Source organism: Oncorhynchus mykiss, chromosome 20 (assembly GCF_013265735.2).
Source record: "Oncorhynchus mykiss isolate Arlee chromosome 20, USDA_OmykA_1.1, whole genome shotgun sequence".
NCBI lineage: Eukaryota > Metazoa > Chordata > Actinopteri > Salmoniformes > Salmonidae > Oncorhynchus > Oncorhynchus mykiss.
Genome location: NC_048584.1, coordinates 20,291,142 through 20,315,776, shown reverse-complemented (window position 1 = coordinate 20,315,776; position 24,635 = coordinate 20,291,142). Strand labels below are relative to the sequence as shown.

Genomic DNA, 24,635 nt, shown 5'->3' with positions numbered 1-24,635 from the left:
CCCATCTGGTTTTCGTTCAGTAGGACTATGATTTATTTTTCAACAGGACAATGACCCAAAACACACCTCCCGGCTGTGATGGAGTGCAACCAAATTGAGATTGTGTGAGGTGGATTGGACCGCTGAGTGAAGGAAAAGCAGCCCAAAAGTGCTCAACATTTGTGGGAACTCCTTCAAGACTGTTGGAAAAGCATTCCAGGTGAAACTGGTTGAGAGAATGCCAAGAGTGTGCCAAGGTGTCATCAAGGAAAAATGTGGCTAGTTGGAAAAATCTCAAAAAAACATTTATTTTGATTTGTTTAACACTTTTTTGCTTACATGATTCCATATGTGTTATTTCATAGATTTGATGTCTTCACTATTATTCTACAATCTAGAAATAATAAAAAATAAAAACCTTTCAATGAGTAGCTGTGTCCAAACTTTTGACTGGTACTGTGCATTACATCTATTCACCTCAGACTTTGTCCCAAAATGTATGGTTTTACACATTTGGCACCTACCTAACAGATAAATGTAGATGTGGACATTCCTGAAATGGGACTCCCACTAATGTTTAGTGACTGCTCCTTGTTAACATACTGAAAAACTCAAATGCTTCACTGACAAAAAATGAGGGAAAGTCAGTTCAGTGCAGTTTATGGCACAATATTGGAGAACTCTGGTGCAGAAATCATGAACTCTTTGCAACGATGCACCCTCTGAACCAAGACTGGGCTAAAACGGAATATAATGGTCTTATTTAGTGTATAAACACCATGTCAGAATACAGATCCTTCCTTTTTTAACTCAATGACTACATTTCATTACACAAACAGGTTCATAAAATATTTACATTGCCTTCTGTAAAAAACAATCCAAAGATGTCATTGAAATTGTGGTTTAATGCCCTTTGATGGAACAAGGCCATTTTCCAACACAGGAATATTTGCCCAGCAGGAGAATAGACAATACACAATGCCAAAGTATTCATAACCCTCCAATTGCAGTTCACAACATGGCAATCCCAGAGTTGACTTGACAGGGATTTTTCCTACACAGCTCTTCCCTTTGACCTTCTTCCTTACTTCCACCCAGTCAGCAACTGGAGAGATTCATTCTTCCCCACCCAGTTGAAGCTGCTAGTCCCAGCACACATTTACTTCGCAGGCCTTCATCTATTAGACCTTTATTTCTACACTGGCGTCCAAATCAACTGAAGTCACTTGTCCAACAAGGGACACCCAACCCAAATGGCCTTAGCACAAGAGCACATCATTGGGCTAAACTGGCCCAATCGAACTGCCAGGGTCAGGGATATTTTCCAAGAGGCAGACAGAAATCCTTAAAAATACAAAAATGTTTATTTCTGAAAATGACAAATGAAAAAAAAATCTAAACCATACAAATTGTTGTTTGGTTATTAGCATACCAGGATCTAACAATGGATTAATCGGTCACTCGGGATCAGACAGACGCTCAGAGGCAATCAATACATCGCCACTTCTGCACCCCTAAATTATATAAATGTAGCCAAACGTTGAGGCATAGAGGGCCAAAAGAGGGCACTAGTTGTGTGAAATGGCATCCATTCTGCACTATGTACTCACAGTATGAAGGGGACAAAAGTGTCCGATTTATTTGAGTTAAAAACAAAATGCAAACCAAATAAAGTGATGTTGACAACCATTTGAAATTTCATGAAGGGTTATTGACTGACTCTTGGCATGAATATGATGAGCACAGCAAGAGTTAGAGGGAGCTAGTTTGACTAAATTTAACACAGGTTAGCATTTGTCATCATGAATCTTGTTCTGGAGGCAGCTCTGAGTGGTCACTAGCTCGCACAATTCAGACTTTAAACCTAATCACGATGCTTACCCTAATGCATAACCTTAAATTATGACCAAAAAGCTAATTTCTGTTTTCATGAATACCTACAGTATAGCCCCCCTTTGACTTTTCAGCTGGCGCGTCTAATGGGAAATTGCACAGTTCTTCCTCCAGGACAAGACTCAAGAGAAATGTCAACATGCAAATTTAACAGCTGGGCTATCCCAATGTTTTCTAACCTACCTTCAACTAGCTAAAACCCCATCTGCTTCAGAAAGATATGAACAGAGAGAAATGAAGAGACCACCTTGACCAAAAGCCTTGTCCCGGGCCCGTAAAAGAAGCAGTGTTGGTGGCGCTCGATATTGCATCTTTTCCTGTGGCAACGGAGTCAGCTGTAGGCTTTGTAAGCCCAATCTTTATTCTACAGGAGATAAACATGTATTTCTCTTTCTTAAACTTTTATTGTGGTTGTACAATATTCCCTGATGGCCTGCTGTGGCCGATGAGATTAACAGAATCCTGAAAGAACATCAAAAAATAAAATAATGCGAATTAGAGGGGTGATGGAATTGTCCGTTGAGGGGGAACCGGGAATCCTGTTGACTTTTTTGGTCGCTCTCCCATGTCCCCTTCTTAAAACGTTACACACTCTGGTCACACACACACACCCGCCACTGTGCTGCTGTGGTCCCGACATTTGTTCTGAGGACAAAAAATACACAAGATCTACAGTAAGCACAGTGGTTTGAAAAGTCATCCTTTCCTGTTTGGAAGGATGCAGTGAGTTATGCAATCTGACAGAACATGTGGCAAGTGTGCATGTGTCGCTCTTGAAGAGCCCCACCTATGTTAGCTTCTTCGCTTTGTTGTAAAGCGAGTCCACAACTTTGCTCATGTTCTGAATAGTTTCCAAGGCCGCTCCATAAGTCTTGTCAACTGGTGGCTCATCAAATATGATCAAGACACCCTCACCTTGGTCCAAGATCCCTATAATGAGTCATACAGGCAATTTAGACTAAACAACATTTCACTGAACAGAATACAAGTAGAGGTGTGATACAGTAGTTTATACCAGACATGTATCAAGCAAGTAGAGAATTGATTTACCATGAAACTTCTTGTCCAGGATCATCTGTGACAATTTCCTCTCGACATCCGCCTAAGGGGAAAAAAACAAACACATATCCACCGATTACTGACAATACATCAAGGCATATAGGATTAATAAGATGTGTGACTATTATAACACAGGACTAAATGCTTGCCGATTTTCCCCCTTCTCAAATACCAAAGAAATTAAGGTAGAAAAGCAGAAACCGCTATACCTTTGACAGTTTGATGAGACCTGATATGTGTTCAATCTGGAAAGGAGAAACACCATAAAGGATTATGATAAGAGTGGTTAGTTAGAAATCCAACATCAAGCCATATTTACCGTCCCCGGATGTACATACCTGTACTCTGGAGAAGGGTTCGATGACACGGATAAGGTTCCCTTCCAGCAGGTTGTCATACAGTGTGGCCAGGTGGGTTCTGATGATGGGGTCGTCTCTCAACTCTGCTTTGTATTCTGTAAGGGCCTAGAGATGGAGGGGGGGAAATAGGAGGAGACGGAGAGGAAAGAAAGAGAGGAAAGAAAGAAAGAGGGAGAAAAGAAAGAGGCTTAGTGGGGAGGAGAGGGAAGGTGAGACGAGGGAGGATACAAATGGGCCCGTCACAATAGAGGTCCTCAGACAGACACACACAAAAAAAGAAACATTGCACCAACAATGAGGGCAAAAGAGAGTTGTTACCTTTTCAAAGTCTGCTAATGATCTGTTCTTGCTGGCTTGTGCAACACATTTCAGTGCATCTGTCTGCAAAGGGAGGTAGAGACTACGGTCAGCCAGGTACCAACCAATTTAAACTTGTTACACAATGCAAGTTGAGGAAAAACCACCCCCACACACGCAAATGGTGGGTTCTTACCTGTCGGCCCGCATGCCGCAGGGCCAGTTTACCGCTGATCAGGGATTGCACCTCTTCTGGTCTGAAAGAGACCAGCACCAGAGGGTCAACCAAGTCAGAACACATCAACGCTACCCCAAGCCATACCTGTATGCTTCATATCATTGCGACACAGCTAGGAGGTAGTATCACTTACAGGCTGAGCATGATCTTGCAGAGCAGCATGTATTTGAGACCGGTAATGGCTTTAGGGTGGTCGATGGAATCGTAGCCCTCAAAGGCCTCAAAGAAGTAGGAGTAGGCAGTCTTCCAGTCTTTCTCCGAAGCTGCGTGGACAATCCCTGCAGGGAGGAAGCATGGTCAGTCATCCACACTAAGCATGGCACTTCACCACCTCAACTTCTTAAATTTGGGTCAATAAACTAATTCTGGGTGTTACAAATGAGTAAGGTATTGACATTGAAATCCTTTGTAAATTAATACACAATGAATATAGGCAATTTTTCTGATGAATTGACAGCTTCATTGCTTATTTTATTGATAGAAGAAAACAAGAGCTCAGAGTGTATTCTATTCTGTTGTATAACTTTGATGTTTCTGACAAAATGACAACATAAGCTGCCATTAGTGTTCCTCAATGGCTTAGCAACTGTAGGGGGCTATGGATGGAGGCTCGTTCACTGGGACTGACCTGACATCATGTCCAGGGCGGCTTGCAGCTTGGGGGGACAGTAGATGCCGTTGGCCGTGGTGCGGGCTGAGGTGAGAGCGGCACGGGCCTTGGGCAGGTTGCTGAGCGCGTGGTACGTCTTGCTCTCCTGCAGCTGCACCTCCACCAGCAGCGCCTTGTCATCCATCTTCTTCAGCTCATGGAGCAGCTGGGTGCCTGAACACCAGAAAAACATAATATAATGGTCATATAGTAATTTAGCGGACACTTATCTAAAGTGCCTTCTAGTTAACATATCTTTAGTATACGTGTGTGGCCCACAATCTTGGTGTTGTGGAATATTAAAGATCAACTCAATGTCATGAGTCTCGACCTGTTTGACAGCTCATTATAAGGCGTCCAGGAGACGGGGGTGAATGGGATACTAAGTCACGCTACATAGCGTTGGATACAGCTATGGGTGATCATATCCAATGCTTAGCCCTCCACGCTCAGACAGATGCTGAGCTCATGGAGCAGGGATAATATTGTCAGTCCATACAGATAGAACTGTCACTCACCAAGCGCCAAGGCCTCCTGGTATCTTTTGGTGTCAAAATAGAGCGAGATCAGACGGGCCTGGGGAGAGGGGAAGAGTAATGTGTAATTGATTACCATTGAAACACATCATAGTGTAAAAATATGAATGATATCACTTTGGGATGGTAGGGAAACATGTTGAGAGAGACTAAATCACATATGGTCTTCAAACTAAATCGTCAGTCTACAACAGCTCGTCTTCTAGGTGAAGGAGGCCAGCTTACCTCAAGAGCCTGTCTGAGGAAGGTCCTCTTCTCCACCTTGGCCCACTCAATGCATTCCAGACACAGCTCCACCTCCTGGCCTGTAGCTGCCTCCATGTCTAGGAAGAGGTCAAGCAGGGAGCGGACCAGCCGGGCTGCCTTAGCCTTACTGATGGAGATGAGGAATGGCCGCACAAACTTCAGCAGACCCCCCAACTCTGGGGTAGAGGAATGACCACCGCAGAAATTAGGGCTAAATGAATTACAACAGTAAGCCTATCTTGTCTAGCCAATAAGCCTATCTATCCAAGACTGTGTTGTGTCTGTCAAAATAGTGATGTTAGCTTCATAACTGGAAATAATCTGTTATTGGGTACTACTGAACAGTTAAGCAATACTGTGAATCATTGTGCAGCTAATGGATTACACACTCCAAGTTAGTCTAGGTCAGCAGCCAGGATAATAGACCAGATATGGTGTTTGTGTTGAGGCTCACCTGCAGCCTGTCCTGTTTTGGCCAGGAGTGACCCCAGCTCCAAGATGCTTTGTTCTTTAACCCGAACGGCTTCTTCATCACTGTCCTGGATATCTCTCCTCACTGTTCGACAAGGAAAATAATGCACAGATTGGCTCTGTCTTTTCATACACTGACAATGTCAGTCTCCTAGTCCTAGCTAACACTACTGTGTTCCTTGTCTGTCTTAGTTACTGCTTATCTGGGTCTACTAGGCTTGCAAGTCAACAGCTACCTGGGGCACTGTGACTAATGCAATTTGATGACAACTACAACACAGGGAATAGCATGCTACAAAGCTAGCTACAGAACTGTCAACAACAGGTTGGTAGTTAATTAGCTACCTAGCGATATATTTGACCTCACTGGTCATTTGGCAACGTAAGCAAGCAAACTTAGTAACTAATTTTAGAGTGTCTAACAGTAGCCACATTGTCTACACCAAATTACATACCTAACTAAGATTAATTCAATTAGCAGGTGCATTGAGGTAGCTAGTTAGCTAGCTGACTGGTTACTATAGTTGGCTAACTAGCTTTTATTACAAGGCTGCTAGCTAGCTAGCCAACAACACTAGCTAGCTACCTAACGTTAGCTATCTAGCGACTTTGAATTATATTGTGATAACTGTTAGTTACAAACATGTTGCATACAAAACAACATAATAACTAGCTAACGTCTTTGCAGTCAGTCTGGGCGTTCCAGATCATCATGGCCTACTGTAGCTAACCAGTCATCCCAACGACCACCGTGCTAGCTATCTAGCTAGCAACCCAACAAGTCTACAGTGAGTCAGCACCGCACACAAACCGGCTCTCGTCAGTGTATAAAACTGACTTTGCGGTGACTTAATTCGAACATAAATACAACAACAATACGGGTCTTTCTCGTCTAAATGCCCACCACCATTACTTACCGATAGAATGCAGAATATCAATAGAGGCGTTACGATCCGTGCTAATGAGAGACTGAGCTCTCTGAAACTCAACCACTGCCGCAGCCGCCATCTTAGCTAGCCAGCTACCGATTCAAAAGCTGCCTGCCTACAACAATCAACAATGCCATAAGGAAATACGTCAAGGACTACGCAGCTACATCACGGGAGAGGGAGCCAAATATACGTTTTGGGGATTTGTAGTTCAGTATTTATAGTAAACAGTATATGGTTATATTACGGTTATATTTTGCCGTGCTGACTGACTCACCCAATCAATTAAATTGTAGGAGCAGAATGTGATGCCAATTTCACTTAGGCCCAATCATCAGCATTTAGTATAGGGCCTACACAGTTGTGTAGCGAGGGTACGCTATACATTCACTTCTTCATCCCCATGTTGGCTGCTTGACAAATGAAAGAAAGTTTAAAGAAAACTAATAGAAACAGGAAAACGCATTTGAGGATGTCTATAAATAATTGCGTCCAAGTTGCTATGGTGGAATTTGGGCTATAGGCTACTTTGAAGCAAGGTAAGACATGCCTCAATCAGTGGTGTAAAGTACTTCTGCTTAAGTCGTTTTGGGGGGGTATATGTACTTTACTTTATATTTTGGACAATTTGTATTTTTTACCAAACTACATTCCTAAAGAAAATAATGTACTTTTTACTCCATACATTTCTCCTGACACCCAAAAGTACTCGTTACAATTTGAATGGCTAACAAGACAGGAAAAGGGTCAAATTAATGCACTTATCAAGAACATCCCTGGTCATCTGGCGGACTCACTAAACACAAATGCTTGATTTGTAAATTATGTCTGAGTGTGCCCCTGGCTATCCTTAAATAAAAAACAAGACAATTGTGCCTTCTGGTTTAACACCCAGAAAAGGCCACTCGATGTTATCCTCACAATTATCCTGATAGGTATCCATCTGGTGTTTTCTGTAATGACCTTAGTCATTACAGAATGAATGACTGTTTTACAGCCTGTGTTCGTAATGGCTGCTCAGTGAAACGACCTGTCCTGATTTGTCATAGACGCTTACTAAAAAACTTTTATGAATTAGCCTTCCTTCATGAACTGGCCTAAAATTGTATCGAATTAGCTTGATCCCCTCTGTCGAAGAAGCTTGGACCTTTTTTGATATTTTCAGTGGTATTGTTAAACATGACCCAAAGAAAATTAGAATTAAAAACCGGTTCAGCCCCTGGTTTGACCGTGATTTTGCACAGTTACTCCACTTCAAGCATTGCATTTGGCGAAAGGCTCAGCACACGCATACTCAGGCTGACTGGCTCTCGTTTAGGCAAATGAGAAATATGTGCACCCAAGCTATCATGAAGGCCAAAGTTAGTTACTTTAAGGAGTAGTTCTCTCTCTCTAGGTCTAACCCCAAGAACTTCTGGAAAACTGTTAAAGACCTGTTAAACCCTCCTCCTCACAACTGCCCATGTCCCTTAATTTGATGTGGTTGTTACTGACAAGAAGCACATTGCTGAGCTCTTTAATCACCACTTCGTTAAGTTAGGATTCCTATTTGACTCAGCCATGCCTCCTTGCCTGTCCAACATTTCCTCATCTCCCACCCCTTCTAATGCGACTATCCCTGATGCTTCTCCCACTTTCCCCCCTGCCCTGCTACAAAGTTTCTCCTTGCAGACAGTCACTGAGTCTGAGGTGCTAAAGGAGCTCCTGAAACTTGACCCCAAAAAACATCTGGGTCAGATGGTTTAGACCCTTTCTTCTTTAAGGTTGCTGCCCCTATCATCGCCAAGCCTATTTTTAACCTGTCTCTCCTTTTTGGGGAGGTTCCCATTGCTTGGAAGGCAGCCACGGTTCATCCTTTATTTAAAGGAGGAGATCAAGCTGATCCTAACTTTTATAGGCCTATTTTTATTTTGCCCTGTTTATCAAGTGTTGGAAAAACTTGTCAATCAACTGACTGGCTGTCTTGATGTCTATAGTATTCTCTCTGGTATGCAATCTGGTTTCTGCTCAGGTAATGGATGTGTCACTGCAACCTTATAGGTCCTCAACGATGTTGCCATTGCCCTTGATTCTAAGCAATGTTGTGCTGCTATTTTTATTGACTTGGCCAAAGCTTTTGATACTGTAGACCATTCCATTCGTGTGGGCCGGCTAAGGAAAATTGGTGTCTCTGAGGGGTCTTTGAACTGGTTTGCTAACTACCTCTTAAAGAGTGCAGTGTATAAAGTCAGAAAATGTGCTGTATCAGCCACTGCCTGTCACCAAGGGAGTACCCCAAGGCTGGATCCGGAGCCCCATGTTATGCTCAATTTATATTAACAACATAGCTCAGGCAGTAGGAAGCTCTCATCCATTTATATGCAGATGATAGTCTGCTGGCCCCTCCTGGATTTTGTGTTAAACTCTACAGCAAAGCTTTCTTGGTGTCCAAAAAGCTTTCTCTACCCTTAACCTTGTTCTGAACACCTCCAAAATAAAGGTAAAGTGGTTTGGTAAGAAGAATGCCCCTCCCCCCACAGGTGTGATTACTACCTCTGAGGGTTTAGGGCTTGAGATAGTCACCTCATAAGTACTTGGGAGTATGGCTAGATGATACACTGTCCTTCTCTCAGCACATATCAAATCTGCAGGCTAAAGTTAAATCTAGACTTGGTTTCCTCTATTGTAATCGCACCTCTTTCACCCCCTCTGCCAAACTAACCCTGATTCAGATGACCATCCTACCCATGCTAGATTACGCAGACATAATCTATAGATTGGCAGGTAAGGGTGCTCTCAAGCGGCTAGATATTCTTTACCATTCGGCCATCAGATTTGCCACCAACACTTCTTATAGGACACATCACTGCGCTCTATACTCCTCTGTAAACTGGTCATCTCTGTATACCCATCGCAAGACCCCACTGGTTGATGCTTATTTATAACAACCCTCTTAGGCCTCACTCCCCCCTATCTGAGATATCTACTGCAGCCCTCATCCTCCACATACAACACCCGTTCTGCCAGTCACATTCTGTTAAAGGTCCCCAAAGCACACACTTCCCTGGGTTGCTCCTCTTTTCAGTTCGCTGCAGCTAGCGACTAGAACGAGCTGCAACAAACACTCAAACTGGACCGTTTTTTCTCCATCTCTTCATTCAAAGACTCAATCATGGACACTCTTACTGACAGTTGTGGCTGCTTTACATGATGTATTGTTGTCTCTACCTTCTTGCCCTTTGTGCGGTTGTCTGTGCCCAATAATGTTTGTACTATGTTTTGTGCTGCTACCGTGTTGTGGTCATGTTGTGTTGCTGCCTTGCTATGTTTTCTTTATTCTCTCTTTATGTGGTGTTGTCATTATGTGTTTTGTCCTATATTTATAATCCTAGCCCCTGTCCCCGCAGGAGGACTTTTGCCTTTTGGTAGATAAGAATTTGACTAGCCTAGTTAAATACTGTAAATGATTAAATAAAAAGGAATTTGAAATTATTTTACTTTTCACACTTAAGTATTTTTTTTTAGCAATTACATTTACTTTTGATACTTAAGTATATTTAAAACCAAATACTTTGACTTTTACTCAAGTGGTATTTTACTAGGTGACTTCATTATAATATGAAGTAAAATGTACAGGTTTCAAACAACAGGAAATATAGCCTTGCTATGATAATAATAGGCCTAACCATCTTCTGGTAGATGGAAAGGCTTTCCCAAAAACCTTCTCAATTAAATGTTAACTAGCTACAAAGTAGCCTATGCCTACCTGGCAGAATGATATCATGATTATTTGCATCAATCCAGTGGCCATTTGTTTTGCAAACTCCTTCATGTGCTACAAAAATACCACTAACAAACAACAGTACTAGGTGCCTGCTCACTTGAATTAAAGGGTAACTACACTCAAAAATATAAATACCTTCGATTTTTCCCAGACCTCAAGTGGTCTCCTGGTGTGTTTTAAGCATTGTTATTGATTTAGAACATTAAATTAGGTTGTTTTTCTATTAAAAAAGTGTGACTTTGAGAGTGAAAATCTGGAAAAACTGAATCTGACACGGCCTACTATTAGCACTTACCCAGTACAGCGTCGGTTGGCCTGACTGTGAAACACTCTGAAATTGGTCTATGTCACTATTCTCAAATTATTTTTCACACAGGGCGCCTTTCCTTTGCGGGGTGGGCCATTTGAGAAATGTTTGGCAACTTTGGAGTACACCCCCTTCTCCAGGCACCACTACACCACTGGGCCTACACCATTTAATTTAAAGTGGTCTGTTCATGGAAAAAAAAGTGAAAAGGAGATTAATATACCCTTACTAGGTATGAACAATGATAAATTGGACACTTAGAAACAGGATGGTGCATCTCAAGAGATTTCATACTGCAAAATGTAATTTATTTTAATTCTACCATGGCTATCCCTACATTTAGATTTATGCGACTCATTTTGACAGCCTAGATGTGATCTGAAATGTAGGTTATTGATAAATAAAAATATCTTTCATAACTGTGGATATTTATTTATTGGCTACTTTTCTTGTTTAATTAAAACAGTTGGGCTGCATGCTGAAAAATCCATTCATTGAGTGCAGCTTTGTTGTGATTGGACGGAGTTGCAAATTACAGCACCACGGACAGAGCTCGACCACTGCCTTTCTCCCTTTTTACACCAGGGAGCCAGTGGGAGTGCACTGCAACCCTTGAAAGCGCATCTCGCGGTGAGGACCAACAACACATCTTCATATCAGCATCCATTCCACAGTTGCCTACCATTGGCTGCGCACCAGAGACGGGCGATAACTAGGATATGTCAAGGCGTGCGATGCTTTTGCTTGATTAATGCCTTTTCTTTCCTTGGATTGTACTGTTTTTTTAATCAGCATTTTCCAAGATGGTTTGAGGTTTCACCTTGATGTGCACAATATCAAATGAATTGGCTGCTACTGTTTAAGAAGCCATCACTGCAGTGCCATTATTTTTTCATTTACTGGAGGACAAATATCACACTGTAAGTAATGATTGTATAATTTGTCTAATATTGTAGCCTATTTCGAAGGATAACATACTGAATTATAAATGGTAAACATCAACATGTGAGAATAGGCTAAACTGATAGATTTTGAGGTATCCTATATTTTTTTTGCAGGAAGCCCATATGCACCATAATGAGGAGTCATGTCAAAAGGGTTTGTTGGAATTCCATATTACGCAGCGTCGAGTTTGCGCCTTTATTAGGACGCGGACTCTCGATTTCAGAACCATGGACAGCAGCCGATCTACACAACCACATGTAACAGCCTTGAAACCAACGCTTGCAGCTAGACAAACTGTCTTTATTTCAATTAACAAGTAAAATAGCAAAACATATGGGATTTTCTGACAAATCGAATAGCCTGCTTGAAATCAACTTAAAATCTTTGAGTCGCAATCACTTTTTTGTTATGGCTTAATCTTATCGCGTTGAAATGTTTCTCAGCGCACATGACTCCTCAACAATATACTATTATTATTAGGCTAGCCGATAGATGCAAAAGTTAAGGAACAGTGCATAGCAATAATTCGTTTATATAATTTTACAAACATCGTCTTCAATTCTCAATGATTTCGTAGGCTATAGCAAATGTGACCTTCACATAAAGGTGTTTACATTTCAGGCTTCCATTTTAAAACGGTACTACTGTATGAGCATGGATACATCCATCATTCGTTAGGCTTCGATCGAATTAAAGCATGTCCATGTATAATTCAAGAGGAATTGGATGTGTTGAGATCAATATAAAAGTTGAGTAAGTTGGACGGCTGTTTGATTTTAAAACAAATTAAAGGCATAGGGGCCCTTCGGATGTGTTTACTGTGGTTTACCATGCGGATAGTCGACAAGCAAGCAGTGTAGTTGCTAATCCAACTTGTTGTTGTTATTTGCTGTCAGAACTGCTGAGTGCTTTGAAGGCACCATAACATTCCCTGGTATATGCCTAGATTCACCCGTCTGTTTTTCATTTACCAAGTAAAAACAATACAGCTTAATTAGATCATTCAAATTGGACCACCGAGCACTTGTCGATATAAAATCTACTGTATACACCAGGCGTATTCCACCGAGGGCCCGCTGCCCCCTAAGGGTCATATTGTTTTTATGAATATCTCTATCAACAACAGAATAAACGAATTTTGAATTACATATCTACAGTAGAAAATAGTAAAATAACTTGTTTCTGATTTCTTTATTTCTCAAATCCTATTATTGAGGAAATTACACTTACTAGAGTATCTGACATAGGCTTTGAAAAAGCACCAGCGATTAGGCTTCCAGTGCCAGAGGTGTCATGCCCATAGGGGGCACATGCCCCCTCAGATGTCCTGTTTTTAAAATGTTCAGATGTAAAATTAGTTACTAAATCATTAGAATTAGACATAATTATTATGGCTCTAGATTGCAGGAAAAATGTTTCAGGTGTTTAAAATAAAAATCTGAATTCTCCAATCACCCCCACCTACTTTGTGCTCCCTCTAAAATAATAGGTGCATGACCGCCCTCAGTGCGGCATGTGCCGCTGGTAAGCTTTCTTGACTTGGACATACAATTTTCCAACACATGGCTAACCTTTGTTTAAAACCAGCTAAACAGCTGCTTTGAGTGAAAATGTGTTTGGAGTTACCTTTCTAGCTAAAAGGAATTGAGAGTTTACACTTCCTCTTCCAATTATAATGTGGGTATGTCAAAACAGATATGTTACCAAATCTATTCATTTTAAAAATGTGGATTACTTTTTTTTTGCTAACGTATTATGGCGGTCCCTGGGTTGCCGGTTTGCCTGGGAGGGGGTCCATGCTTATGAAAGCATATCTGAATGTTATGGAAATTCCTGTGAATTATTAGAGCCAACCAAGATATCTCAACACAATAGCCTTCACAGCATCACTTATGACATGCTCCTTTTATAAGGACACAGACAGGTGATTTCAGGACCTTGGACAGCAGCAGACGTACACAACCAAAACAGAATGTAGCCAAACAATGCTTGCAGCCAAATAATCCATAATTATTTTCAATTAGGAAATATCTTTGCATTTATTTAATTATCACAATCAAGATAGGCCTATTTCATTCTCAACATCAAATACATTGTATATTGCTCATATTTATGAACACGCAATGAGTGGTAAAATATAGCTGATAGCTACTGTAGACATGCATTTAATTTTTGCTAACATTGAACCATTTTGTTTTCCACAGGCACTTTTGACCTAGCTGAGAAGGAGAGCCAAGTGCAAAGAGAGAATCTGCTCAGACCGACTCCTGATCCATCCAGTACGTACCTTCCTGTCAGGACAACAAGGACCTACTGTGGCATTAGATGCCTGAAAGGAACTGACACTTGTAGCCAGGGTCTCTCAGCTCAGAAGCATTGAGATCCTCAGGACCTCCCCTGCCATTCTCTCTGGTCGGTCATCCACTAACCTAGAGAGGCTAACGCCCCTGGATATTGCTACTCAGTCACCATGGGAACCGTGCTGTCGCTCTCGCCCAGCTACAGGAAGGCGGCCCTCTGCGAAGATGGGCCAGCCACAGTGGGCCACTACGCGGCCGTTCAGAACAGCAAGAACGCCAAAGACAAGAACCTGAAGCGTCACTCGCTCATCAACGTTCTGCCATGGAAGCGGATCGTGGCTGTGTCAGCCAAGAAAAAAAGCTCAAAGAAGGTGCAGCCCAACGCTACATACCAGAACAATGTGACCCATTTCAACAACGAGAACCTGAAGAAGTCTCAGTCCTGCGCCAACCTGTCCACCTTCGCTCAGGACCAGAGCACCCCGGCCCTCGTCAAGAGCTCCAATAATGCCGCCTCGTCAGTCAAGAAGGCCCCCCTGACCAACTCTAATGCAGCCCCCGGCACGCCCAAGAGGGTGATCGTCCAGGCCTCCACCAGCGAGCTCCTGCGCTGTCTGGGTGAGTTCCTGTGCCGGCGCTGCTACCGACTGAAACACCTGCCCCCCACTGACCCGGTGCTGTGGCTGCGGAGCGTGGACCGCTCGCTGCTTCTTCAGGGTTGGCAAGATCAGGGGTTCATCACCCCGGCCAACGTGGTGTTTGTCTACATGCTGTGCCGCGACGTGGTCTCCTCCGAGGTGGCCAATGAGCACGAGTTGCAGGCCGTGCTGCTCACCTGCCTCTACCTGTCCTACTCATACATGGGCAATGAAATCTCCTACCCGCTCAAGCCCTTCCTGGTGGAGAGCTCCAAGGAGACCTTCTGGGACCGCTGCCTGTCCATAATCAACCTGATGAGCGCTAAGATGCTCCAGATCAACTCGGACCCGCACTATTTCACCCAGGTGTTTGCCGACCTAAAGAACGAAAGCCAGAAGGAGGAGGAGAGGAGCCGCTTGCTCATTGGTCTGGACCGGTGAGGGTCCCGGGGCTCAGGGAAGGGGAGGGAAACCAGGGGAGAGGGGCCTACACCAGCTTAGTATTTCAAAATGGGAGATTGGTTGAGGGAGTAGGAAGTGGGGAGGGGAAGTTTTGATGGGAAGAGATTCATTTTTAGGGTTAATTTGGCTCAGATCTAGCCAAAACATTTTAGATTATAAGCATGTTTGAGAGCTAACGGTACAACAGAACGCCGTTTGATGAAAAAAAATCTAACATTTTATGGTAAAAATCTTATTTATCTCAAGTTTTCTGAAGACCAAACTAATATTTTTCGAAGGAAAGAGAATTGCATTTTCACTTCACTTTTGACACCTAACAAAAATGCCAGACTCGGGTACATTCTCTGCTTACGCACATGTATAAATACATTTGAGAAATACAAAACCGACAATGGGGGGGGAAAAAAAATAGAAAAGGAACACATCTACAGCTATGAATGTGGAGAGGACTGAGGCTGCAGCACCCTACCAACTACCTGCTGTTTATTCTGACTGTCTGAGATGCACTGCCTACAAGGGGATGGTCAAGGGCCCTTGCGTGACTGGGCTAGTGTTCACATCAACAGACAAGCTGGCTCTTTAGACTGAAGTGAAAACCCATGTACCCCCACTGCAAGGAAGGATATGGACTCGACAGTTCTGCTGCGGTGCAAACAGTATCTGATCTGAATGGAAAAGTGGGGGCATGGATGCTGGATTCATGTTGTTGTGTCTTTATTGTTTGTGACTTGGCTAGAGGGGTTTGGTGGAGAAAGATTGGTTCAGAAGGACTTGACAACAGGCCTGAATTGCATTGTGGGTTTTTTTTTATTTTTTACAACAAGACAATAGGACATACAACATCAAACACAAGGCTTGATTATCACACTTCATGTTAAGACCTACTTTATTTTCATCTCAGAAAAAAATTGATGTTTTACTCTTCAAATGCTCAAGCCCAGGGTGGTTTATTTATTGATTTTCTTAAGCTTTTAATTTTTACTTAAATAAACTAATGCATGTGTGCCATGCAATTTTTCTTGAATTTCTGATGACAATAATTACTTTACTTCTTTCCATTTGATCTGTAATTAAACCAACTGCATCTCCATTAGAGAATGCTGTGAGAAAAGTGAAAACTAGTTTATTTAGCTATGCTTGCTAAAATAGGCTATTTGTTTACCAAGGAATAATTGTGTATTTTTGTCTAAAGGTTGTATCTAAAAACACTTTGGAATGAAGGTCCATATTCTGCTACAAGACATTTAACTTGAACAAATGTTTAGCTAGTGCCATATCTTTGATGAAAATCCTGTAGGTCTGAAAACACATCCACATGTTGAGCGATTGGGTGGATTTCCATCTTATAACTAATTGAAACTCAATTGGTTATTTTGGCACATCCCATGTATTCAAAAGATCATGAATGAATGATAAATTGGTCTGTTTAAAAGAACCGGATGTGAAAGAGTGGGTTTTGTGAGTAACTGGTGAGCTTACCTTGGGAGTGAAGATCAAATGGTTGTTGCAAATGAATGTTGCAGGGAATAAGCTATAGATTGACCCTAGATTAAAAACCAATAAAAAAAAAGTCTGACCATCGCCAAAGTAACTACCACATCAGAGAGACCTTGAGTAAAGATCAAGACCCTAGAACCCTAGACACAGAGCAATCCCAAACCCAACACACCACCCAGCTCCACATATCAACAAGACAACATAACCATCAGCCAATGGCAGGCCATTTCACTCAGTCACACCAGAGAATATGACACGTAGCCTCCCCTGGAATAATCTCTCAATGCCAATATTAATCAAATCTAAGACAACAATTTATTCAGCTGGGGAGGAGATGAGATTAGGTTAAACTGTAGGTTATATCCAAGTTGACCTCCATGGATATAATCAGGTTTTCAATCAGCTGAAGCCACTCTGAGAAATGGACGAGCATAGAGGGCAATAGGAACACCATGACAGCCATGACTACATCTACATGAGAGCAAATGGAGCAGTCAAGATACATGGCTAACATTTCCATTGAATAACTGTAAAGGCTAGAAACGGGTAGAATGATAGTACCTCCATCTCCAATAACTAATAAGATAAAGGGAGCTGGTAGGTTTTTCTGTCAACCCCTGCTATAGTATATGTTGTGAGAGATGTGGAATTGAATCTACAATTTAACAGGAGTAAGTTGTCAATAGTATACATACACTAAACTGGACCTTGGGGGGAAAAAAAGAAAAAAAATCAAAATAATAATTATGATAACAAGAGTATATGCCCGCTTTTCATCATCTCAACTGAGAAATGATGCATGCTTTGTTTCATAGTTGTTTCTCAAATTTCTTTCTGGAAATGCAAAATGGTTGACAGTCATACGCAGACAATTCTTTTTTGTTGTGGTTTAAAAAAAAAAAAATTAATGCTGAAAAAAAGGCTATTCTCTTTCCTCATGTGATGAAGGTTGTTCTTAGGGACTGTTGGTTGATATGATCATTTCTCTCCTCTGCTGTATCAGTTGGAGTCAAAGAGAAAAATGAATGGTGCAAGTGTACATGTGTTGTGGAGCAGTACTGTGACATTGTTCCTTGTCATGGGGAGATGAAATGCAATGGGAAATGGGTTGTTGGGTGTTGTGTGGTGCAATAGGGGGGGGACATGCACTTGACAGGCTACTGCTCTGGGGAAAAGGCAGGGCATATGGGGTCAAGGGTCAAAAGCAAGGGAATCTTGACCCTCTCGCCCCAACTCACTAAAATGTGCCATTTTTTTCAATTGTATCACTGAGTAGTTGTTTGAAAAAGACTTGAAAAACCTTACAAAAAGAGAGAAAAAAGACGTGATAGAACATTTCTGTTGACTTTTTCTGTATCTTGTTACGTACTTTGTAGAACAAAAAAGAAACAGTGTTAAAGAACTTCAAAAGGGTATTTCATTGACTGCATGTGTGCCGAGTGTGTGAGTGTGTGTGTGAGAGTTTATTTGTACAGAAGAATGTGTGAAGTTTGTTTTCTTATAACCAATAGGAAGTGGAAAAAGAGGATACTCTACACTGATAGGCTACTAGTTATTTTGAAAAAGCCTTTGCTGTAATTGAACCTTTTCCAGTTTGTTTCTGCTTACTTTAATTTATTTTTGTACTGTGATGGAAAATAAAATGCACTGATTGCTCATGATGCACAAATGAGTGGTGTCTTCATCTGCAGTTGGACCCTTCAGTGATATAATCACATACTTTTCACTTTGTTTACTAGACCCCACAATGGCCCATATATAATTTAAGAGTTGAATTAAATCCATTAAATAATAATTTGAAGATTAAAATGACATATATCCCCAATTTAGAGGAGAATCCATCTAGTTACACCTGTACATACTGTAAGATTATGAGACAAATAATACATTATTTTTGAATCATCGTATCATAGTCAATGACCATTCAATCTGCCTCCATTTGTTTTCCATTGGCCATATGGGGTAAATCAAAGTCGATATAATCAAAGAGTATGAAAGATGACTCTTAGTCTCTAACCTGCTCTCCCACCCACTTTAGTCCATCAGGAGGCTAGTGATGCCTCTGTTGAGATAGCTCTCATTGACAGGGAAGTGGTGATGCCGTCATCCTGACCTGACTGCAGGATGCTTTAGCTGTCGGATTAGCATCCTCGGAAACAGCTGCCAGGTTAGCAGGCAGTTTAGCATCCTGGGAAACAGCTGCCAGGTGAGCAGGTGGATTAGCATCCTGGGAAACAGCTGCCAGGTGAGCAGGCGGATTAGCATCCTGGGAAACAGCTGCCAGGTGAGCAGGCGGATTAGCATCCTGGGAAACAGCTGGTAGGTTAGCAGGCGGATTAGCATCCTGGGAAACAGCTGGTAGGTTAGCATGCGGATTAGCATCCTGGGAAACAGCTGGTAGGTTAGCAGGCGGATTAGCATCCTGGGAAATAGCTGCCAGGTTAGCAGGCGGATTAGCATCCTGGGAAACAGCTGCCAGGTGAGCAGGCGGATTAGCATCCTGGGAAACAGCTGGTAGGTTAGCAGGCGGATTAGCATCCTGGGAAACAGCTGGTAGGTTAGCAGGCGGATTAGCATCCTGGGAAACAGCTGGTAGGTTAGCAGGCGGATTAGCATCCTGGGAAACAGCTGGTAGGTTAGCAGGCGGATTAGCATCCTGGGAAACAGCTGGTAGGTTAGCAGGCAGATTAGCATCCTGGAAAACAGCTGCTTGGTTAGCAGGCGGATTAGCATCCTGGGAAACAGCTGCTTGGTTAGCAGGCGGATTAGCGTGGTTTGGCTCCCCCATTTTACCGACAGCACAGAGACAACAGCTGGGAGAAGGAGAAAACATCATAGACTAGCCTACATACCAGCAGACCTTGAAGCATGTGTTTTCCTGGTTGTAAACACAAATTCACACACACAGACACACACTAGGTGAGCAACATCAAATGTCCTATGTCAACTAAAGAGTCATTCCACTGGAACAAATATGTTTATTAATTAAATGATTCATTCAAATAACAATCACTGTGGGTCCTTGTATATTTAACCCTAACCCTTCAGATTTGGTCCAAACACTCATTCATTATCAATATATATATACACACACACATACACGAGAGAGACAGATACTACAAAAATACACAAAATATTAAATTAGGCAAATAGTTTGATCAGCAAATGAATCTATATATATATATATATATATATATATATATATATGGTGTATTGAATATATTGAAGGAAATTAGAATATATATACAGTGAAGGAAAAAAGTATTTGATCTCCTGCTGATTTTGTACGTTTGCCCACTGACAAAGAAATGATCAGTCTATCATTTTAATGGTAGGTTTATTTGAACAGTGAGAGAGACAGAATAACATCAAAAAAATTCAGAAAAACGCATGTCAAAAATGATTTGCATTTTAATGAGGGAAATAACTACTTGACCCCTCTGCAAAACATGACTTAGTAATTGGTGGCAAAACCCTTGTTGGAAATCACAGAGGTCAAATCTGTGTGTGTAAATCTGGTGGCCAACTACATCTCAGGAGGGATTTTGTCCCACTCCTCTTTGCAGATCTTCTCCAAGTCATTAAGGTTTCGAGGCTGACGTTTGGCAACTCGAACCTTCAGCTCCCTCCACAGATTTTCTATGGGATTAAGGTCTGGAGACTGGCTAGGCCACTCCAGGACCTTAATGTGCTTCTTCTTGAGCCACTCCTTTGTTGCCTTGGCCGTGTGTTTTGGGTCATTGTTATGCTGGAATACCCATCCACGATCCATTTTCAACTGAGGGAAGGAGGTTCTCACCCAATATTTGACGGTACATGGCCCCGTCCATCGTCCCTTTGATGCGGTAAAGTTGTCCTGTCCCCTTAGCAGAAAAACACCCCCAAAGCATAATGTTTCCACCTCCATGTTTGACGGTGGGGATGGTGTTCTTGGGGTCATAGGCAGCATTCCTCCTCCTCCAAACACGACGAGTTGAGGCCAAAGAGCTCCATTTTGGTCTCATCTGACCACAACACTTTCACCCAGTTGTCCTCTGAATCCTTCAGATGTTCATTGGCAAACTTCAGACGGGCATGTATATGTGCTTTCTTGAGCAGGGGGACCTTGCGGGCGCTGCAGGATTTCAGTCCTTCACAGCGTAGTGTGTTACCAATTGTTTTCTTGGTGACTATGGTCCCAGCTGCCTTGAGATCATTGACAAGATCCTCCCATGTAGTTCTGGGCTGATTCCTCACCGTTCTCATGATCATTGCAACTCCATGAGGTGAGATCTTGCATGGAGCCCCAGGCCGAGGGAGATTGACAGTTCTTTTGTGTTTCTTCCATTTGCGAATAATCGCACCAACTGTTGTCACCTTCTCACCAAGCTGCTTGGCGAGGGTCTTGTAGCCCATTCCAGCCTTGTGTAGGTCTACAATCTTGTCCCTGACATCCTTGGAGAGCTCTTTGGTCTTGGCCATGGTGGAGAGTTTGGAATCTGATTGATTGCTTCTGTGGACAGGTGTCTTTTATACAGGTAACAAACTGAGATTAGGAGCACTCCCTTTAAGAGTGTGCTCCTAATCTCAGCTCGTTACCTGTATAAAAGACACCTGGGAGCCAGAAATCCTTCTGATTGAGAGGGGGTCAAATACTTATTTCCCTCATTAAAATGCAAATCAATTTCTAACATTTTTGACATGCGTTTTTCTGGATTTTTTTTGTTGTTATTCTGTCTCTCACTGTTCAAATAAACGGATCATTTCTTTGTCAGTGGGAAAACGTACAAAATCAGCAGGGGATCAAATAGTTTTTTCCCCTCACTGTATACTCATTACAGAAACTCAACGTTACCACCCCCTAGATTACAACAATGTTCCAACATGTTATCAACCTTCCCCAATTCTCAATTTGCAGATATCGTTGCACTAAAATTTACACAATTGCTGAGAATTGGGTAGACATCTTACAATTGTAATCAAATTGGTTACCAACAGAAGACAGAAGAAACTCAATGAAATGTTATAGACTGGGTTCCCTTTCTGAAGGCACTAGGAGTGCTATCTGGCGAGCAAAAAAACAAACAATCAAGGGGATTTACCGTACTGTAGGTTAAGCTTTGGATAAGAAAAGTCAAGCCCAACACAAACCAAGGAGGGCAAGGATTCGGCGGGCACCACACCTTCTAGACACAGATCACAAACTGAAGGGTAAAGCTGAAAGAATGTGATGGCACAGGTAAACTATTTTTCAACCGCCTTCTTTTTATCCATGTGTACTAAATGTCCAGTAGATGACTCAGGATATTAACAGTCTCCATGCTGCATCCCAGAGTGACAGTGAACCATTAGAATCCTTACTCAGCTAAAGAATCACGCGTTTGTACCGGTCTTATTTATGTAGTGGTGAGGAAAGTGGGCATCTCATCTAGCTCTCTGTCTTCATTGATACGCTCTCTCCCTTTCCTCTCTCTCTCCCCCTCTCTCTCCTCCGGGGAACAGGGGGGGTTCAGAATAAACTCCTCATTGGCCCTGCAGTGTCAGTCTACCCACCCGGGCAGAGTGCCAAGAGATGTGATGGAGCGAAGGAGGAGATAGAGCGATAGAGAGAGGAGAGAGAATAGAGGGGAGGAGAGGAGAGGCAGCCAAGCCAGGCTTTTGTTCTCAGATAAAAGTATCCTTCCTTTCAAGACAGGCATGTCGGGAGACAGGAGAGAGAAACCTATTTCAGTCGGATGTGACAAACAGTCACAGACAGTCAGGGGATATGGGGGCGAGCTATAATAAGCAAGTTTTACAGGCAGCCCTGAGGACTAACCACATATTAAAACACCTGCCATTAGAGATACTATCCACAATACATAGCCTACAACTTTCCCCTAATAGAGGGACATTTTCCAGCAGGTTGCAGCCATTTTCTGGTCTAAAGTGCCTTATCAAGCAACAGAACAAGGTCATCATACGCCATTGCTGCAAGGTAAAGGAAGATTTCTTTAGTTGAGATGAGACACGCTAATTAACTAATTATGTACCAATTTTCCTGGCCAATTTGCAAAGCAATTAGCACTCGGCAGCAATTCTGAAACTGATTGGAGATTTTTAACTGAAAATAATGCCAACTGACAGAGCGATACAGTCCCTAATGAAAGACTACACACCCCTTGCACAGTCTTCACATTTTGCTGCCATAAAATTAAAACAATTAATTACATGTTTTTTTACTACTGATTTACACAACCTACTGCACATTTCCAAAGTCAAAGAAAATGATAGAAAATTGTCTGAATAAATAAAATATAAAACACAAAGATGTCTTGATTGCGTATATCTTCACACCAGAGAGTTATTCCTTTGTGTAATAACTTTTGGCAGCTATTACAGCTGTAAAACATTTGGAATAAGATTCTATCAACTTCACACAACTCTTAGGGCAACATATATCCATTGTTTTTGTCAGCCTAGTCTCTTATTTTCAAGCCGATATGAGTCATGACAGACTGGATCATTCAGGAACACTCAACACCTATTGGAAGGCCATTCTGGTGTGTCTTTGGCATTAACATTTGTGCAATTGTCCCGCTGAAAAATATAATTATCAGAGGGTTAGGTATTCAGAAGAATGAGGCAGGGTTTCTAACTTTTTATCTGGGCTTTGCTCCTTTCATATTTATTTTAATCCTGACAAACTCCCCAGTCCCTGCCAGTGACAAGCATACCCATAACATGATGCTACATCTGTACAGTATATGCATAGAAATAAGAGGTTAAAATATATTTTTTAATGCTCCTCTCAGAGCATGTCGTGACATTCAGGTTCAGGATATGCTCAACACATCCCACTCACACCCTGTGACAAACTAACTTAAGTTAAGAACGACACACTTTTCATCTGTGCCTCTGACACTGTTCCGTCATTGAAGTACATAGGACAACATTCTCTCCCATTCTTCTTCCAAAAAGCAAAAGGAATGGAAAATGTGTGTATGTAGGACTGGCTGTGGTCTATCTGTGGTCTAAAACAAGGGTTGTGTTAAACATATTTCCATCAAATATCCATTTTAGATACAAATAAATAATGAAAACATACAGTGCTTTCACACCCCTAGACTTTTCCACATTTTGTGTTACAGCCTGAATTTAAAATTGATTACATTTAGATTGTGTGTCACTGGCCTACACACAATACCCCATAATGTCAAATTAGAATGATGTTTTTACTTCTTTTTTTTTACACTTAAATAAAAACGTAAATGTCTCAAGTCAATAAGTATTCAACCCCTTTGTTACGGCAAGCCTAAATAAGTTCAGGAGTAAAAATGTGCTTAACAAGTCACATAATAAGTTGCATGGACACATTCTGTGTGCAATAACAATGTTGACATTGAATATCTCTTTGAGCATAGTGAAGTTATTAATTACACTTTGGATGGTTTATCAATACACCCAGTCTCTAGAAAGATACAGGCGTCCTTCCTAACCCTAACTCAGTTGCCGGAGAGGAAGGACACCGCTAGGGGATTTCACCATGAGGTCAATGGTGACTTTAAAACAGTTTAATGGCAGTGATACAACATCGTAGTTACTCCACAATACTAACCTAAATGACAGAGTGAAAAGAAGGAAGCCTGTACAGATTAGAAATATTCCAAAACATGCATCCTGTCTGCAATAAGGCACTATCTTAAAACAGCAAACAATGTGGCAAAGAAAAACTTTATGTCCTGAATACAAAGCATTATTATTAGGGCAAATACAACACAACTCATCACTGAGTACCATTTTTTTTCAAGCATGGTGGTGGCTGCATCATGTTATGGGTATGCTTGTCGTTGGCAAGGAATAGGACGTTTATTTAGGTTAAAAATAAACAGAATAGAGCTAAGCACAGGCAAAATCCTAGAGGAAAACCTGGTTCAGTCTGCTTTTCAACAGACACTTGGAGACAAAGTCACCTTTCAGGAGGACAATAACCTAAAATACAAGGCCAAATATTCACTGGAGTTGCCAAGTTACAGTTTTGACTTAAATCAGCTTTACAATCTATGGCAAGACTTGAAAATGGCTGTCTAGCAATGATAAACAACCAAC

General features: G+C 41.8%; 2 protein-coding genes across 11 annotated transcripts; one reads left to right on the top strand and one right to left on the bottom strand.

Annotated features, from left to right (window-relative positions):
- Nucleotides 1–866: 866 nt before the first annotated feature.
- On the bottom strand, nucleotides 867–7,029 carry LOC110499117 (26S proteasome non-ATPase regulatory subunit 11B). The gene is made up of 14 exons (XM_021576035.2): nucleotides 6,934–7,029; nucleotides 6,645–6,771; nucleotides 5,711–5,812; nucleotides 5,236–5,432; nucleotides 4,993–5,050; nucleotides 4,454–4,648; nucleotides 3,959–4,103; nucleotides 3,784–3,844; nucleotides 3,609–3,671; nucleotides 3,270–3,395; nucleotides 3,141–3,176; nucleotides 2,923–2,974; nucleotides 2,660–2,802; nucleotides 867–2,517 (listed from the first exon to the last, which is right to left on the bottom strand). The coding sequence occupies exons 2-13, from the start codon at nucleotides 6,733–6,735 to the stop codon at nucleotides 2,660–2,662; spliced, it is 1,269 nt and encodes a 422-aa protein (XP_021431710.1). The 5' UTR covers nucleotides 6,736–6,771; nucleotides 6,934–7,029; the 3' UTR covers nucleotides 867–2,517.
- LOC110499118 (cyclin-dependent kinase 5 activator 1-like) lies at nucleotides 7,003–18,233 on the top strand. Of its 10 annotated transcripts, XM_036955953.1 has the most exons (6): nucleotides 7,058–7,195; nucleotides 10,796–10,958; nucleotides 11,312–11,356; nucleotides 11,519–11,646; nucleotides 11,785–11,824; nucleotides 13,876–18,233. In XM_036955953.1, the coding sequence occupies exon 6, from the start codon at nucleotides 14,142–14,144 to the stop codon at nucleotides 15,048–15,050; it is 909 nt and encodes a 302-aa protein (XP_036811848.1). In that variant the 5' UTR covers nucleotides 7,058–7,195; nucleotides 10,796–10,958; nucleotides 11,312–11,356; nucleotides 11,519–11,646; nucleotides 11,785–11,824; nucleotides 13,876–14,141; the 3' UTR covers nucleotides 15,051–18,233. The 10 variants fall into 10 exon arrangements, with proteins under 10 accessions (XP_021431713.1, XP_036811848.1, XP_036811847.1 ...); XM_036955952.1 differs by lacking the exon at nucleotides 10,796–10,958; XM_036955950.1 differs by having other exon boundaries at nucleotides 11,312–11,646.
- The last annotated feature ends 6,402 nt before the right edge of the window (nucleotides 18,234–24,635 follow it).